Genomic DNA, 16,898 nt, shown 5'->3' on the forward strand with positions numbered 1-16,898 from the left:
AGGACAAACTCCATGAAGTCCTGAGCGGTTCTACTGACCTGCAACTTCTTAGCCAATCGACACCCTTCTCCCCACAAACCACGGAAGTCTGCATCAATGGCACTGGTCATGTAGTCTTAGCTACTTCACATCTCCCCATCTCTTTTCCTCCCAATTTTCTGGACCCATTTCTCACCAGTCAGAAGAAAGGGCTACCTAGCGCTTGTGCCTAATGCCCTTCTCCATAACCTCCCAAGACAGCTTACAGGTAACCTTGCCTGTGTCACTTGTCACTATATGCCTCCACCGTGGAGTTAAAAAAATCAACTCAGTGCTCGAGAATAACGTTCTGCCAGCTCTGTCACATCTCCTGTGCAACAGAAGAAACGGGAAGCCAGTGGGAAACACATGACGTCTCCAGCAATAGCTAAGCTGAGCAGGGCAGGTTTCAAGTCACAATGGCTATTTTAGGACAAAGATCCCATTCTTTCTCTAACCACATTTCCAACAGCTGCCTGGGTGCCAGATCTGTGTGGGCCCATTAGTCAAGGCACTGGCACCTGAGCTTTGGTTGTGCTCCAATCGCCATCGATTGTGTCGGTCAACAAAGGCCTTATTGGCATGAAGGCACAATTTCAGGGCCATGTTCACATATCAAAGTGGCACAGTGAACCTGATGGTTAGATCCTGCTTGTGCCCAAGAGTAGAACCATGTCTGAAGCTCTCCATCATGGAGGGAACTGCAAATTCCTTTCCTTTTAGCGCATGAATTCAGGATCTGAAGCAAGCACATCAAACTTCCCAGCTTTGTTCTTACCCTGTATTCATTATACTATCAGTTACCAACAGAAATTCTAAGGCAGCAGCGCTGCAAAACCACACAGAACAGGACAAAATTCAACAAGTGTCTCAACCTTACAAATGAATTTTCATGAACGCCCTTCAAGATGAGCCAGGGCAGAGTGTTTCTATCAGCAGCACTGGCTCTGTGTTAGAAAACAGACACTCTTGACACCTAACATGGGTTTGGCTCTTTGTATTCTGTGAATTAGTGCAAAATAAAAGTTTTGGGGTACAATCTGAAAGAACCCTGTGTACTCTCTGGTTCTTAGAACTCAAACTAGAAGTTCTACATCATTCAATACAATGTTATGGAATATGTACTCTGTTTTTTTTGTTTGTCAGTATCAACTTGACAAGTAGTCGTAAGTGCTACCAGGATTTTGCCTCACAAAGTGTCCTGATCCTTTTGTATGGACAGTTTATCTGTGTATGTGCTTAAATCTTATTTCAAAAGCAAGTTTCAGGTGGCCTTCTACAATCATCAAGAATAACTGATAATCTGATTATTCTATACATAACTGATATTCTGGCTGGAGAGATGGCTCAGCAATTAAAGGTGCTTCCTTGCAAAGCCTGATACCTGGGTTCAATTTTCCTGTACCCATGTAAACCCAGATTCAAAAAGTGGCACATGTATCTGGAGTTTGCTTGCACTGGTTAAGAGGACATGGTATGCCCATCTCCTCTCCCCTCTCCTTACAAAGAAATACAATTTTAAAAAAGAATAGCTGACATCTTAATAGTCTAAGAGAAACATAATTTTAACTAGAAAAACATTTAACCAAAGAAATATGGCAGTAAATTGAAACTGTTTACTACCTTGATAGAAAAACAGCATCTTTAAAACATTGGCGTATTATCGTCTCGCTGGCATACACCTTTAATCCTGGGCACTCAGGACATAGAGGTAGCAGGAGTTTGAGGCTGACCTGGGATTACAGAGTGAGTTAGGCCTGGCTCTAGAGTGAGGCCTGACCTCAACAAATGGACAAAAAAATTCATTGTCCAGTCTTCTTAATAGGATACTTTTTTCCCTAGAGATCATTTCTATATGTTTTTGAATAGATCATTTTTTGCCAGATTTTTATAAAATAGTGCAATTATAAAACTTGGTTCATAATTTTTCATTGCATAATTTATTCACATATTTTTTAAAGTTCTATATTCCCTCAATATAGTTGTAGCTCAAAAAATAGTAAATACTTTCACTGTTTACTTAAATATAAATGGGAAAACATAGATATTTGACATAATAATGACTGATTTAATTTCTTCCTAAAGAAATGTTAATTTAAAAAAAGAGAATTTCAAGGAATTTTGTAGTATTCCCGACAATGATTATTTCCAAAATGTATGAAATTTGAGATATAACTATAAAAGGGTTTAAAAAAAAAAAAGACCTTGTTCTTGCTTTTTTTCTTAAAAAAAAAGAAAAGAAAATCCAAACAATTTGTCACAAGAGGAAAGGTAAGAAAGTTTCAGAGACTGTGGCCTCAGTCGTCCTCGGAATCGCTGTCCCTCCTCAGGGGCGCAGAGCCCTGTATTGAGGACAGCAATACGTCTTCAATCGGTTTCTTGGGGTTCTCCTCCAGGTCTGTCTTGATTGCTCCAGTCTCAGAGAGCTTCCACTCCAACTCTACATAACAAAGAAAGAGCGAATCAGATAAAGCACCAGTCCCATCACCCGAAGCCATCAAGCTACATTTTTTTTTCATTTTCCTGAGGAGACAAACATGTTCATCAAGATTTGATGAAAATTTTATTGCCATATTTTTTCTTTTGTTATTTATTCATTTGAGAAAGATACTCAAGAGAGCGAGAGTGAGAGCGAGAGCAAAAGAAAGACAGGAAGACAGAAAGACAGAAAGACAGAAAGAAAGAAAAGACAGAAAGAAAGAAAAGAAAGAAAGAAAGAGCGAGCACACTAGGGTCTCCAGCCACTGCAAACGAACTCCAGACACATGTGCCCCCTTGAGTATCTGGCTTATGTGGGTCCTGGGGAATTGAACCAGGGTCCTTTGGCTTTGTAGGCAGACGTCTTAACCATTAAGCCATCTCTCCAGATCCCATATTTTAAAAAATATTTTATTTATGAAAAGGAAATAGAGAAAGGCAAATAGAAAGTGGGAGTGCCAGAGGCTCCTGCCACTGCAAACAAACTCCAGATGCATGGGCCACCTTGTCCATCTGTCTTTTTACGTGGGTACTGGGGAATCAAACTCAAGTTCTTTCTTGGGCTTTGCAGGCAAGTGCCCTAACCACTGAGCAATCTCTCCATCCTTCATGCTGTAATTTTGAAGTACCACAAAGAAAGGAGGAAAATTAGAAAATAGAAAATACCTTTAGGAAAGAAAATACAGAATAATTTCAAATGCCTTTAAGATAATCAAGCCAATGAGATATTATGTGAAAATTATTTTATGTGGGAATCACAATAAGATAAAAGAATAACCACATCCTCTGACTGCCATTGCTTCCCCACTCACACAATTTCTTTCCCAGATAAGAAATAAGCATAAACCATTTAGGGAAATAATTTCCACAGGTCTGCTGGCAATCTAATCATGATTATCTAATTTTAGATAATAAAAGGAAATTGTTTGGCTTTATGTCTGCTATCTCATCCCTTAAAGTCAAAGGATACATACATATATGATGACCTAGAACTGATGACATTTGTTCCAAGTAATAGAAGAATAAAAATTAAAACTGAACACCAAAAAGTAAAGAATCAGTTTCTATGTTCCACTCTCACATAAGTGAAATTCCAAAGTGGGAAACCCCATAAACAAGTGGATGGACCTTTAATCAAAAAGGAATTTATTTATTTATTTTGTTTTTTTGAGGTAAGGTCTCACTCTAGCTCAGGCTGACCTGGAATTCACTATGTAGTCTCAGGGTGGCCTTGAATTCACAGTGATCCTCCTACCTCTGCCACCCAAGTGCTGGGATTAAAGGTGTGGGCCACCACACCCTGCTAAAATCAAATTTCTTTTTTATTTATTTATTTTTTTTGGTTTTTCGAAGTAGGGTCTCGCTCTGGTCCAGGCTGACCTGGAATTAACTCTGTCATCTCAGGGTGGCCTTGAACTTATGGCAATCCTCCTACCTCTGCCTCCTGAGTGCTGGGATTAAAGGTGTGCACCACCACGCCCAGCTTAAAATCAAATTTCTTAATTGCATAATTAATTCCATTAAAATCTGACCGCCAATTTACTTTAGTTATATTAATTTAAAGTGCTCCATGAAACAGAATTAGAATGGTGGTGGTTACCAAGGACTGGGGATAAATGAGAAGATGCTGGTCACATGGTAAGAGCTTTCATCACAAAATGAAGAGGCTCTGGAGATCTAATGTGGAGCACAGTAACCACAGTTAATAATGTATGTGTAAAATCTGCTTATAGTGCAGATATCAAGTATTCTCACCAAAAGCATGAAAGAAAAAGTAACTAAGTGAGGTGATGATGTGTAATTAGCTCAAATGACTGTGATGATCACTTTACACTGTAGTGCTACAGCAAATCATGTTATAAACCTTAAGCACTTATTTTTGTCAATCACATTTCAATAATGCTAACAGCAGAGTGTCCCACTAAGATGATTATTGCCTATTTTTAGCTCTATGTATCTTGACTAAATGTTGTGAAAATTCAACAAATTTCATTTTAAAAACAAGATTTCTCAGCCAGGTGTGATTGTGCATGCCTTTAATCAAAACACTTAGGGGCAGCTGGGGAGATGGTTCAGAAGTTAAAGGCACTTGCCTACAAAGTCTACCAGCCCAGGTTCAATTCCCCAATATCCACATGAAGCCAGATGTGCAAAGTGCATCTGGAGTTCATTTGCAGTGGCAAGAGGCCCTAGTCGGCTCTCTCTAGTAAAACTAATTTAAAAAAAAAAAAAAAAAACTCAGGAGGCAGAAGTAGGAGGATCACCATGAATTCAAGGCTATTCTGATACTACATAGTAAATTCCAGATCAGCCTAGGCTAGAGTGAGACCCTAGATCAAAAATCCCACAAAATGTCTTTTTTTTTTTTTTTTTTTTTTTTGAGGTGGGGATCTCACTCTAGTCCAGGCTTACTTTGAATTCACTATATAGTCTCATAGTGGTCTCAAATTCATGATGATCCTACTATCTCTGCCTCCCGAGTGCTAGGATTAAAGACATGTGTCACCATGTCTGGATCAAGATTTCTAATTCTTGACTCAAGAATATATTTACATCATACCTCAAAAGGGCCCTGACAATAAGGAAAATTGGCGAAACAAGCAAGGGTGCTATTTTCCTGATGAACCGGATACCAGCACAAGGGGGAAGGAGACCAACACAGAGAAAATTCAATGCCTACCAAATCAGAGAGCCAGAGCCCCAGAGGCCCCCAACACCTCATCACTGAAGCAGACCAAAAATGAACCCAACATGGCTCAGGGAAATTTTGAGGAAGAGGGGGTGGAAAGAATGTCAGAGCCACATGTTGGGTCATGATATACAGAGATATTTATCTTACCAATAACTGTGGGCTAACTCCACAATGCACAACCCATATACCTCAACAAGGAGGGGCCAATGGGGAGGGAGTAGGTCATGGATGAGCCTAATAATGGTACCAAACTGCCTGTACTTGCAGAATAGAAAACTAATAAAAAGTAAATAAATAAATAAAATAATATATTTATATTTACATAAACATATATATGTATTTAATATTATTGTTCTTTTATATATAATCATTACATATAAACATATATGCATAATAATAAATACAAATATGTTTACTAATCCTCAAATAGTAACTTTTCTGGAAATGAAGACTGGAGCTACAATTATACAGAGTTATGGTTAAGATGTGGGTTTTCCCAATTAAAACTCATACTAAAATTTTGGTGCACATATAGAAGAGTCGGGTTTTTTTTTTCTTTTTTCTTTTTTTTTTTGAGACAGAAAGAGGCAGAGAGAGAATGGGTGCACCAGGGTCTCTAGCCATTGCAAACCCCAGATGCATGCACCACCTTGTGCAGCTGGTTTACATGGATACTGGGGAAGTGAACCTGGGTTCTTTGGCTTTGCAGACAACTGCTTTAACCACTAAGCCACCTCTCCAACCTAATAGTTGGGCTTTTTAAGAGGTGATTAGGCCTTTACGTGGTAGTGTCTTTCTCATGAGACTAGATCAGGTCTCATGAGAATGGGCTGTTATAGAGTAGGCCTAGCACCTCCCTTCAGTCTCTCTTGTACATATGCCTTCTTCCCCCTGCTTCTCTGCATTGATATGGCACAGCATGAAGCTTTCACCAGAAGCCAAGAAGATGTTAGTGTTATGCTCTGAAACTTTCTAGCCTCCAGAATTAGAAGACAAAATAAATCTATTTCCTCTGTAGAATACTCAACCTTCAGGTTATTTTGTTACAGCAACAAAAAATGGACTAATACATGTACCTATCCTCTCACAGAATAATATTAAAAGATAAAAATCAGGTATATATTAATTTAGAATACTGAATGCTTTCGAAGACTGAAATATAACTGATGAATCCCATATGTGTATGTCTGTTTACTTTTCCTAGTTGAATATTTTAGTGATAAAGGCATGTATAAAAAATAATTTTCGAAGATCAGTATATCTGAGTAAAGAGACAAAGACTTTTACTTGAGAAAATGTCTCTAGCCTCAAATTCTCTTTGACATATTGATATATATTTTGATACCTCTATGGATAACATGTACAAAGGAATTTTTAAAAAGTCCTTCCATACTTAAGAGATAGAATTAAATAAAATTTCAATTTAAAAGCAAATGAGATTCAACTAAAAATATTTCTATGATGAAATACAAATCAAACACACACACACACACATATGCATGCAACTGTCACTAACATAGTAAATTAAATTAAAATCAAACACTGTGATCTTAAGCTACAACTTAAAATATTCAACCACAGAGGCAACAGTTATGTAAGTCATGCTGGAGAGAGGGTTTAGTGGTTAAGGAGCTTGCCTGTGAAACCTAAGAACTCCAGTTCGAATCCTCCAGATCCCATATATAGCCAAAGGGCATGATGCAAGCATGCAATGCCATACATGCCCACAAGGAGGCGCAAGCGTCTGGAGTGTGTTCACAGTGTCTGAAAGGCATGCCCATGCGTACGCGCACTCTCCCTCTCCCTTTCTCTCTCTCTCTCTCTTTCTCTCTGTCTCTCAAAAAGTAAAAAGAAAAAAAAATAAATTTTAAAAATTTATATAAGGGCTAGAGAGATGGCTTAGAAGGCACTTGACTACAAAGCCAAAGGATTCAATTCCCCAGGACCCACATAAGCCAGATGCACAAGGGGACACATGCATGTTTACAGTGGCTGGAGACCCTGGCACACCTATTTTCTCTCTCCCTCTCTATCTACCCATTTCTCTCCCTCTCTCCCCCCCTCTCTCCCTCCCTTCCTCTCTCTCTCTCTCTCTCTGTCTCCCTCCCTCCCTCTCTCAAGTAAATAATAAAATTTTTTTTTAAATGTGTGTAAGTCCACTATGTCTTCCTCTGAGAATTGCTGGAGCCCAACCGTCACTGCTCCTGGTGACTCTGGGAGGAGAGACTCAGTGTGCGCCTGCTTCCCACTTAAGAACCATCTACAGAGGCAGAGGGAGTCAGACAAACCATGCCGCCTCTGTAGAAAACTGGCACTCCCCCCCTGCTGCTCTCACGCCCTAAGGTCCCCAAGAGCATCTCACCATCTCTAGTCAGGTTCATGCCACCAAACACCAGAGGACCAATGAACTGAGCCTTGATATCACCATCCCGGTAAACGAACACTGTAGGCAGATTCCTATCAGGATAATTGGGTATGCAGGTGGTTGAAATGGCTTTAATAAACTTCACATCAGGAAATTTCCTGGCAAGTCCACTGAAGTGTTGGTTTATCAAGGCACAGAGAGGAATCCTGTAACACAGAGAAAACAAAAGCTACTGTGATCTGTGTGCAACTAGAACAAAGTCCAACTGCCCTTCTACCCTATACAAAACTTCACAGGGCTTCACAAGTGGTTTGCTACCAGCAAGATAAATTTATATTGCTAAAAGCAAAAACAAAACTGTTCTAATGTGTTCTGACCAAGTGGACAATTCAAACCCTCAAGTCCACTGTAATAACAATTCTAAAATGACAACTTCGATGTAAAAGACAACTGTTAGGTCTTTTTTTGTAAGACTGAGAAAATGTTGAAGATGTAGAATGCATGCAGTAGCTCATAAAACACTTCTTGTCCTAAAACAATTCCTAAACACACACTGTGTAGAGTTTAAGAACAAGACTGGGCAGCAAGAAACACTGGAAGCCATGACAAGCACAGCTATCTTAAGGTCAGCCTCTCCACTTGTGATTAATTACATGGAATTCTCAAATGCCAGTTCCCCTGTAGGGATAAGCAACTTAGGATTTTTATCTTATTTGTTCTGAGACAAGACCACTAGTCTAGAACTCATGATCTCTTGCCTCAAAGCCTCCAAAGCCTCTCAAGCACTAGGACTATTGACATGTCCTATTAAAGTGGGCAGAATTCTTCTTTAAGAAAAGACTTCTGGGCTAGAAAGATAGCTTAGCAGTTAAGGTGCTTGTCTGCGAAGCCTAAGAACTCATGTGCAAATCTCCAGATCCCATGTAAGCCAGACACACAGTGATGCAAGCATGAAATGTTGCACATGCACACAGGGGCACACACCTCTGGAGTTCATTTGCACTGGCTGAAGGTCCTGACACATTCTCTTTCTCAAAAATAAATTTAAAAAAAGAAGAAAAATTGAAATAAAAAAGACTTCTTCATTCATTATTTCATGCATTAATAAGGGGTGTATTATTCACAAATATTAATTTAAAGGTCTAAAGATGAAAACTAAACACTAAGATTTATACAAGTCAGCAACAACATCATAGAACATTAGTGGGAAAGAAAAAAACCTCTACTATAGGTTAGGCCTAATCAACATTAAAGACAGAAATTCAAATCAACATTTTTGGAACAATTTTTGAACATCAGCTCAGCTCACCCTTGTTTGTAAAGATGCAAGACTACCCACAAGTCCTTCCCAGCTTTGGTAACTTCTTGAACATAATCCTTTCCTGAGATCTCCAAAACCTCTCCAAATTTATTCTTCTGTTGAATTGCTTTCAACTCAGCCAGTCTTTGCTGCCTATAAAATAAGAGAGACACCTTAAATATGTGTGCATACACACATGCAAACATGTAAATGCACATGCATACACATCCAAATACACATGTGCACACATACACCTTCAATACACACAATGCACACATCTGCACATACTTTAAATACATTTACACATACATACATGTGCAATGAACCTTTCAGAAGGAAATCCTTGTCATAACTTAAGCTTATTTGTCTCATGACAAAAAAAAAAATGGCAAAGATTTGCAATTTCAATAAACACATTTTATTATCAGGGAAAACATTAAACAGTCCCTACGGGGGCACAAACCTGTACATTTCAATAGCCCGTTCATCCTCTTCATTGAATTCATCTTCATTATCCTCCAGCTCTTCCAAAGTCATATCTTCGTATGTTTTTACTAAATTTAGTTACAATGGGAAAGGCAAAAAAAAATTTTAAATGAACAAGTATTTTAGCATTTTGTCTTCACTTTTTTCTCCTAAATTTGTGCGCCCAACTTCTCATGACCCCTACCCATGCAAACAAAAATTTAAAGTATTTCACTAGCAAATAAGAAGTTGAGGCTGCTTTAAAAAGATAGACCTACCACTGATATTTACTGGCTTGATTATCTTATTGCCTCTCAGCAAATAGGGTAAGAATGAGAAGCTTCCATATTTATGAAATAAGAAGTGTATTTGCCTGAAGTCATCTGTTCTGATCTTCAAGTTCATAGGCCTACAGGCTGGGTGTTCTAAACTTCTTATATCATATATCATTCATGCAGACAATGAGGAGGACACAGTCTTCCCCAAGCAGGTATTTCTGAAATTGAGGGTGATTAACACACACTTCTGGTTCTTATAGCTATGTACCTTACATTTACAGTTACTGACACCAATACTCTTCTGTCTGGACATCAGGTCAGGCTGTGCTCCTCCCTTTTTTTTTTTTCTTTTGGTTTTTCGAGGTAGGGTTTTGCTCTAGCCCAGGCTGACCTGGAATTCACTATGTAGTTTCATGGAGGCCTCGAACTCATGGCAATTGTCCTACCTCTGCCTCCCAAGTGCTGGGATTAAAGGTGTGCACCACTATGCCCGGCTGCTCCTCCCCTCTTACCTCTATCAGGGTCCACTGGGTGATGGGCAACACCTAACTCAAGCTGTAAATGCCTCTTTTTTGAAAACTGTCCTGTGCTGTCCCTTGAACTCTACGGTGATTAAAATTCCCCAGAACTTAGTTTTTGACTTTTCTTCTTAATCTACAATTCTCTTGGTGATTACAGCTGATCTCATTTCTCTGAATACTATGGATATGCTGACAACTCCCAAAGTTATGTCTCTAGCCCAGGCTTCTCTAGCTGGAGAAATACGATCCAGATCCCTGCTTAATATCTCTATCTAATGAAAATCTCAAAGTTAACATGCTCCAAGCAGTTCTTATCTGCCTCCATGCTTCCCTCACTTCAGTGCAGTGGCACCTCTATCCTTCACATGGCTCAAGCTGGTGCTCCTTGTCTATCACACACTCCTGGGATCCATCAGCAAGTACTGTTGGCCTTCCATCAAAGCCCATCCATCTCTGACCACTTCATTCCCACCACCACCACCTCACCAATCTAAGCCTCTCTTGCTTGAATTATTTAGATAGTATCAGACTGATCTTTCTTCTTCCTACCTTGCCACTAAAGTCCATGTTTAGTAAGGCAGCAAAAGAACACTGTTGTCAAAATCAGAATATGTCATTCTGTTCCAGCCTCCAGTCCCACCTCACTAGTCATAAAAGCCAAGCCATTTACTGGAAGGTTCAAGTCCTAAGTGATTTGGCCCATGGTGGCCTTTGTGAACTCTCTGCTGCTCTCAGTAACACTGGCCTCTTCATGGAATTCTCCAAGATGCCAGTAATATCAGCACTTGCTGAAGTAACTCACCTGACCTTTTTCAGGTCTACCCAAACGTCATGTTCTCAGCAAGGCTGTCTGAGTCTTATCTAGAACAGCCACTACCACCTTCCACACCTTCCCAGCCTCAGTCCCGGTCTTGTTTCACTTACTGTAAAAATAAACCCCACAAAGGCAGAGAACTTTGTCTGGCCTGTGCACTACTAAATCCCCACTTCACAGAACACCACCTGGCAAACAGAAATCACTCACCAAAAATTCACCAGACACTTTCTAACAAGCCCTCCTCTAAACTAGCTTTCATCTGTAAACAAGGGACCAAAATACTAGTTTCTATGATCAACATTTCCCAAAGTGAGGCAAATAACAGAAATCCTCAAAGGCTCTTGTTTATTGCAAACTCCTTGACACCACACACAGCTTGACTCAGCAGGGCCCACCAGGCATGTCTGTACAAACACTGAGGGACTCCGATGCTGGTGCTAAGGCCTCTTTTGAGAAAGCCTCTCTTAAAACTCCTCATACTACAGCTTACACTTTCTAAAATTATTCTATATCAACATTCTATTTTTTTTTTTTTTTAATGGGAGAAAGAGAAGAAGTGGCATGCACGGGCCTCCAGCCACTGCAATCAAACTTCAAACACATGTGCCACCTTGTGCACATGTGCAATTTTGTGCGTTTGGCTAATGTGGGACCTGGAGAGTCCAACATGGGTCTTTAGGCTTCGCAGGCAAGCACATTAACTGCTAAGCCGTCTCTACAGCCCTCTTTTTCTTTTTCTTTCCTGGCATGTGTATGCACATGTGTGAGCAGCAGCGAGTCCTGCATAGAGGCTAAATGAGAACATCGGGTGTCCTCTATCAATCTTTTTGTTTCTTCAGGAGGGAGTCTCTCACTGAACATGAAGCTGTTGTATTTCAGTCAGACTGGCTGACCAGTAAGCCCCAGAGATTCTCCGTCTCTCTGCTCCCTATTGGACTGGGGTTACAGGACATGTGTGATCACACCTAGTTTATGTAGTTGCTAGGGAGTCAACCTCACTCAGTTTCAGGGCTTGTCAGGTCCTCATGCTTGCATAGCATGTGCTCTTACCAGCTAAGGCACTTCCCCAACTCCTTCTATGTCAGTATTCTTAGCCAAACCACAGAGACTAATAAAACAAGTACAATCTCAGGAGAACACAAACACTAAAAGCTTTGAACACATTTCTACTACATCATCCAAATTGAATCAGACCAGAAAGTCACATGCTCATGTGAAACAGACAAGGATACAAGGTACCTCTGAAGTCCTGCTAATTCTGTGGCCCAGCATGGTGATAGCTGCATGTGCCCCGTGACGTGCATGTCTAGCCATCACTTACAGCACAATGGCAGCACTCCAGCTGTGCCTCCTGGCTCTTGCTCAAAAGACCCTTCTCCTACAGCAGTTGGAGGCTCGGTTGCTTAAAAACACAGTACAGGGATGGAGAGATGGCTTAGAGGTTAAGCACTTGCCTGTGAAGCCTAAGCACAGTGGTTCGAGGCTTGATTACCCAGGACCCATGTTAGCCAAATGCACAAGGGGGCGCAGGCATCTGGAATTCATTTGCAGTGGCTGGAGGCCTGATGCACCCATTCTCTCTCTATCTGCCTCTTTTTCTCTGTCTGTTATTCTCAAATAAATAAATAAAAATAAACAAAAAAATTAAAAAAACAACAAATGAAGAAAATGAGCAAACTCACCCACTGACTGCTGAAGAATGAGCTGCTCCTCATCTTCCAATTCTTTCTTTTCTAGTTCTTTCAGGTTCTCTTTTGGGGGCAGGATGCCCTTCTTGCGTAAGATGTCATTCCACTCAGTGTCTGCATTGGGGTCCTGAAACAGAAAGGACAAAGACATGGTGAGCACAAAGTCCAGATTTGCTCTGTTCTTCCCAAGCAGTGAATCTTGGGGTACTAATCAAGATATAAAAGAAGCACTAATGCTAAAAGCAGGACTCTGACCTGTCTTCTTTCAATATTTTTGTTCACGATGAACAACTTTATTAAACACTGAACAAATTTCTGTGATATTATCAAAAGTGAGTCACAACAAGAAAGTCATGTGCTCATGTGACAGGCAAGGACTGTGGTGCTGCAGGATGCCTCTGAAAATTCCCCTCATTCTGAAACAGAGGAAGGTGATGGTGACCTGCCTGAGGTCTCAGTGATGTAACATCACTTAACTAGATAATAATTAGGAAATATACAAAAGGCAGCATGAATGCAGGAGTCACCTATGTTACAGTCAAGACAAAGAGCCAGACAAGAAACAAGCACGTATACAAACTGCATTATCAATATGGATACAAATTATAGCAAGTGCAATGACAAACAGGCTGCTGATCTAGAGTAGTGAGGGACCCATATTCTATAGTGTAGATAGATTTCTCTAGAGAGAACATTTAATTATCACTGGAGGATGGGAACAGCCAGAGGTAAGAACATAAAAACTTTCCAGGAAGGGGAATTAGCATACACCAAAGGGCCAGAAGCAAAGATTGTGATATTTTGAGCACCTCAAAGCTTTAAGGTACTGCAACAGACTTAGACAAGGAGAAGGAATACTGAGGCTAGGGTCACAGGATTCCATAATGGACAAATCTGAGAGGAAGAGCCAAGACCCATGGGATCACATAATAATGTTTATTAAACACAAAGTGTTGAGTGCTCATCTAACCCTTTACTCCACTCAGCCCTCACATCTACAGCTGAGACATGAAATTCAGAAAGACGTTGCCATGCTAAACATCTGGTCATGCTGGATATGCTGGTCAAAGCGGGGTCTCAGGGGCTGGAAAGATGGCTTAGTGGTTAAGATGCTTGCCTGCAAAGCCTAAGGACCCATGTTTGACTCTCCAGGTCCTACATAAGCTAGACGCACAAAGTAACACAAGTGTGCAAGGTCACACATGCTCACAAGATGGCGCACACATCTGGAGTTCAATTGTAATGGCTGGAGGCCCTAGCACAGCAATTCTCTCTCTTGAGTTCAACTGCAGTGGCTGGAAGCCCTAGCATGCCAATTCATTCGCACGCGCATGCGCGTGCTCTCTCTCTCTCTCTCTCTCACACACACACACACGCGCGCGCGCACACACACACACACACACACACACAAGATCCAGGTGGCACACACCTTTAATCCCAGCACTTGGGTGGCAGAAGTAGGAGGATTGCCATAGGTTCAAGGCCACCCTGAGACTACATAGTGAATTCCTGGTAAACCTGGGCTAGAGTGAGAGCCTACCTCAAAAAAAAAAAAAAAAAAAGTGGGGGGTCTCAGATCCAGCTGGCTGGTTTATTCAGGTTGAGATGGTTTGGTGGGACTCTTGCAAGTGGAGCTCAGAACTTGGTGCAGAATATGAACTTTGTCATAGAGCACTGTGGAAAGGACAAATGGAAAACTAAACTCCAGCTCCACCTCTGCGTACAATCTTGCTGAGATGTAGCACAAGAAAAATAAAGTTTTCTTTCAACAGGTTGGTCAGAGAGAGCTCTCCTTCAAGAGTGACCTTTTTAAGCAGGAACCTGAAGAACAGAAAGTGTATATGAGGCCAAACAGCCCCTGGAACATCCTCATCACAATTTAGGAGCATCTGGCTGTGGCAGGTTTGCTGTGTTTGTAAGGTGAGTATCTTCTCCAACCACTGCTCCTATCTTCCAAGATCACACCATATGGGTTCGTCATCTACCATCCAGTAGAGACTATTCAGAATTCTTGACCAGAGTGAGATCTGGGAGAGTTAAGTGGTTAGACAGTAACAAAATGAGGTAGACAAGGATTTCTACTCACATAGGACATTTCTATGAACTTTTCTTATCACTTTATTTGGATTTGTGTCAAATGCCATTAGCAAATTCCAGCTGCAAAGTGAGTCGGTTTAGGGTGACTAGGCCCCAAAAGTAAAAAGCAACTTTCACTTTACTAGATCAGAGAAGGATCTCCTGAGCTTCATAAACAACCTGAGCCCCTCCCTGGGAAGGAGTTCCCCTGTCCTAGATTTAAAGTTTAAGTCTGATCACAGCATTGTGTTTGGTTAAGCTCAGACCCCAAACTTGGCATCATGGCTGGCCTCTTCCTGAGCCAGCCCCTAAGTCCACAGCAATCAGCTCTCTCAGACTCACCTGAACCTGAAGGTAGAGCCCACCACATTAAGATTATAAATAGATGCTTACCAGGTGGCCATGCCTCTTTAAGGCTGTTCATCTCTCCTAACCCTCCATGTCCTTCGTGGGCTTTGATGGGGTACCCTACCACCATATGGACTCACGAGCTCTCTGTCCCTTAACCTAATAAAGTCTCTCTAAACCTTACCCTCTGGTCTATGGATTTTAATTCTTTAAATTCACAACAAAACAAGAACCCGGGGGACCCTCAACTTATTACTGCGTTGATGTATACTGGTGATTGGCGAGGAACCCCAAAATTCATGTTTCAAAGCAAGCAAACGAAAACCTAAGGGGTTCGAATTTTATTCATGTTCGAAGTTATCACACTAGTATGGGGACTCTGGGGCTCAGCTCTGGAAGCAAGGAAGCACACAGAAGACGGCCCAACCGGAACCCCAGCCCTGAGCTCAGCTCCAAGTGCCCACAGGAACACGAAAACTGGCACGTAAGCCACGTGGAGGCACCCTTCACTTTTCCAAGCCTCGGGTTCCTTAAATGCACAAAAAGGGCCCGTGACACGCCTGCGGCGCACTGCGCCTGCGCCGGTCTTCGCTCGCCCGCCTCCCCACCCCCGCCCTCCCCAGAACCCGCAGCGCTCCCACGCCCGGCGGCCCCGGCCCGCGCGAGCCCTCGAGAAAGAATGACCCGGACCTAAAGGGCTCCGACTCCGCCACTCACCTGCATCTCGTCGCGGGTCGCTAGGCCCACCCCGGCTCCTGGCCCTCAGCGCCCCTCTGCGCAGGTGCGGCCCAGCGCGGTTAGCTCCGCCCCCGGGAGCGAGCAGGGCGGAGCCAGGGAGGAAGCGAGGCTCTGCGCCTGCGCCCTCGCCTCCAGAGGCCTGCGCGCGTGCGCAGCACAGCTCCCCTTGGGCTGGGCTGTGGGCTAATTCCGGGCCTTGTTAGGGCCGGTCTCCCGCCGCGGAGTGAGTGGGGCTTGGCCCACCACCCAAACCCGGGAAGAGGGCCGGCCTCTTACTAATCAGTCACGACTAGAAATGCCTTTCAGTGATCCGGTGCTACAGTAAAAAGTGGTGCGTGTTCATCTGGAATTCAACCACCACCAGCGTGCATAAGGCAAATTATACACGAGGGTTACTTATTCAGATCCCCTGCGGGTAGAGCTTGATCAAGACAAACGGGCTGAGAGTGTAGCTCAGTGGTGGAAAGCTTGCCTAGCCTGCTGAGTTCTTGGGTTCCATCCTCCCAACCTCCTCTCACGAAAAATAAAAAAAGACAAACATTTCATCCGGTTAAGCACTAGGCTCCTGGACATGCAGGTACTTAACCTCTAACAGTAGGTAAAATGCAGGGCCTGATTGGATCTTGATTGGAGTTGAGAGCAATTTCCCTCCTTGGTATTAGAACATCCTACACATCTGGGCCATCTTGCTGTCTCCTGGCAAGGAAGTAAACACAGGTAATAGAGAACACCTGTGGGCAAGGAGTAAGCTCAACATAGTGGGAAAGAAGCTAAAAGCTGGACTAATAGATACACTGTCACTGTAAGAGTTAACTGCTGAGGAGCTGAACTTATCTCTCAGCAACTGAAGGAATCCCAGAGACAGAACTGTCTGGGGGGGGGGACCCCCGAGGGACCATAAGAGGGACAGTTTACAGTAAAACAGCTATGGTTAGGGCGACCCGACTATATGATCCATATGCATATTGATTCATAGGTATGTTTTGAAAAATTGTTTTGAATCATACAGATTGCACAAGCTGTCACGTCTCAGCTTAACAACAAAGTTACTTTGGGGAGTGATCCCAACTTCATTCCCTGGGAAATAAACTCCTCTACTTTCACTCATGCTGGC

General features: G+C 42.1%; 1 protein-coding gene across 1 annotated transcript; it reads right to left on the reverse strand.

Annotated features, from left to right (window-relative positions):
* Nucleotides 1-781: 781 nt before the first annotated feature.
* On the reverse strand, nucleotides 782-15,852 carry Pdcl3 (phosducin like 3). Its single transcript, XM_004651684.2, has 6 exons — nucleotides 15,764-15,852; nucleotides 12,617-12,749; nucleotides 9,317-9,407; nucleotides 8,863-9,006; nucleotides 7,551-7,759; nucleotides 782-2,458 (listed from the first exon to the last, which is right to left on the reverse strand). The coding sequence occupies exons 1-6, from the start codon at nucleotides 15,767-15,769 to the stop codon at nucleotides 2,316-2,318; spliced, it is 726 nt and encodes a 241-aa protein (XP_004651741.1). The 5' UTR covers nucleotides 15,770-15,852; the 3' UTR covers nucleotides 782-2,315.
* Between the last annotated feature and the right edge of the window lie 1,046 nt (nucleotides 15,853-16,898).

Source organism: Jaculus jaculus, chromosome 4 (genome assembly GCF_020740685.1).
Source record: "Jaculus jaculus isolate mJacJac1 chromosome 4, mJacJac1.mat.Y.cur, whole genome shotgun sequence".
Taxonomy (NCBI): domain Eukaryota; kingdom Metazoa; phylum Chordata; class Mammalia; order Rodentia; family Dipodidae; genus Jaculus; species Jaculus jaculus.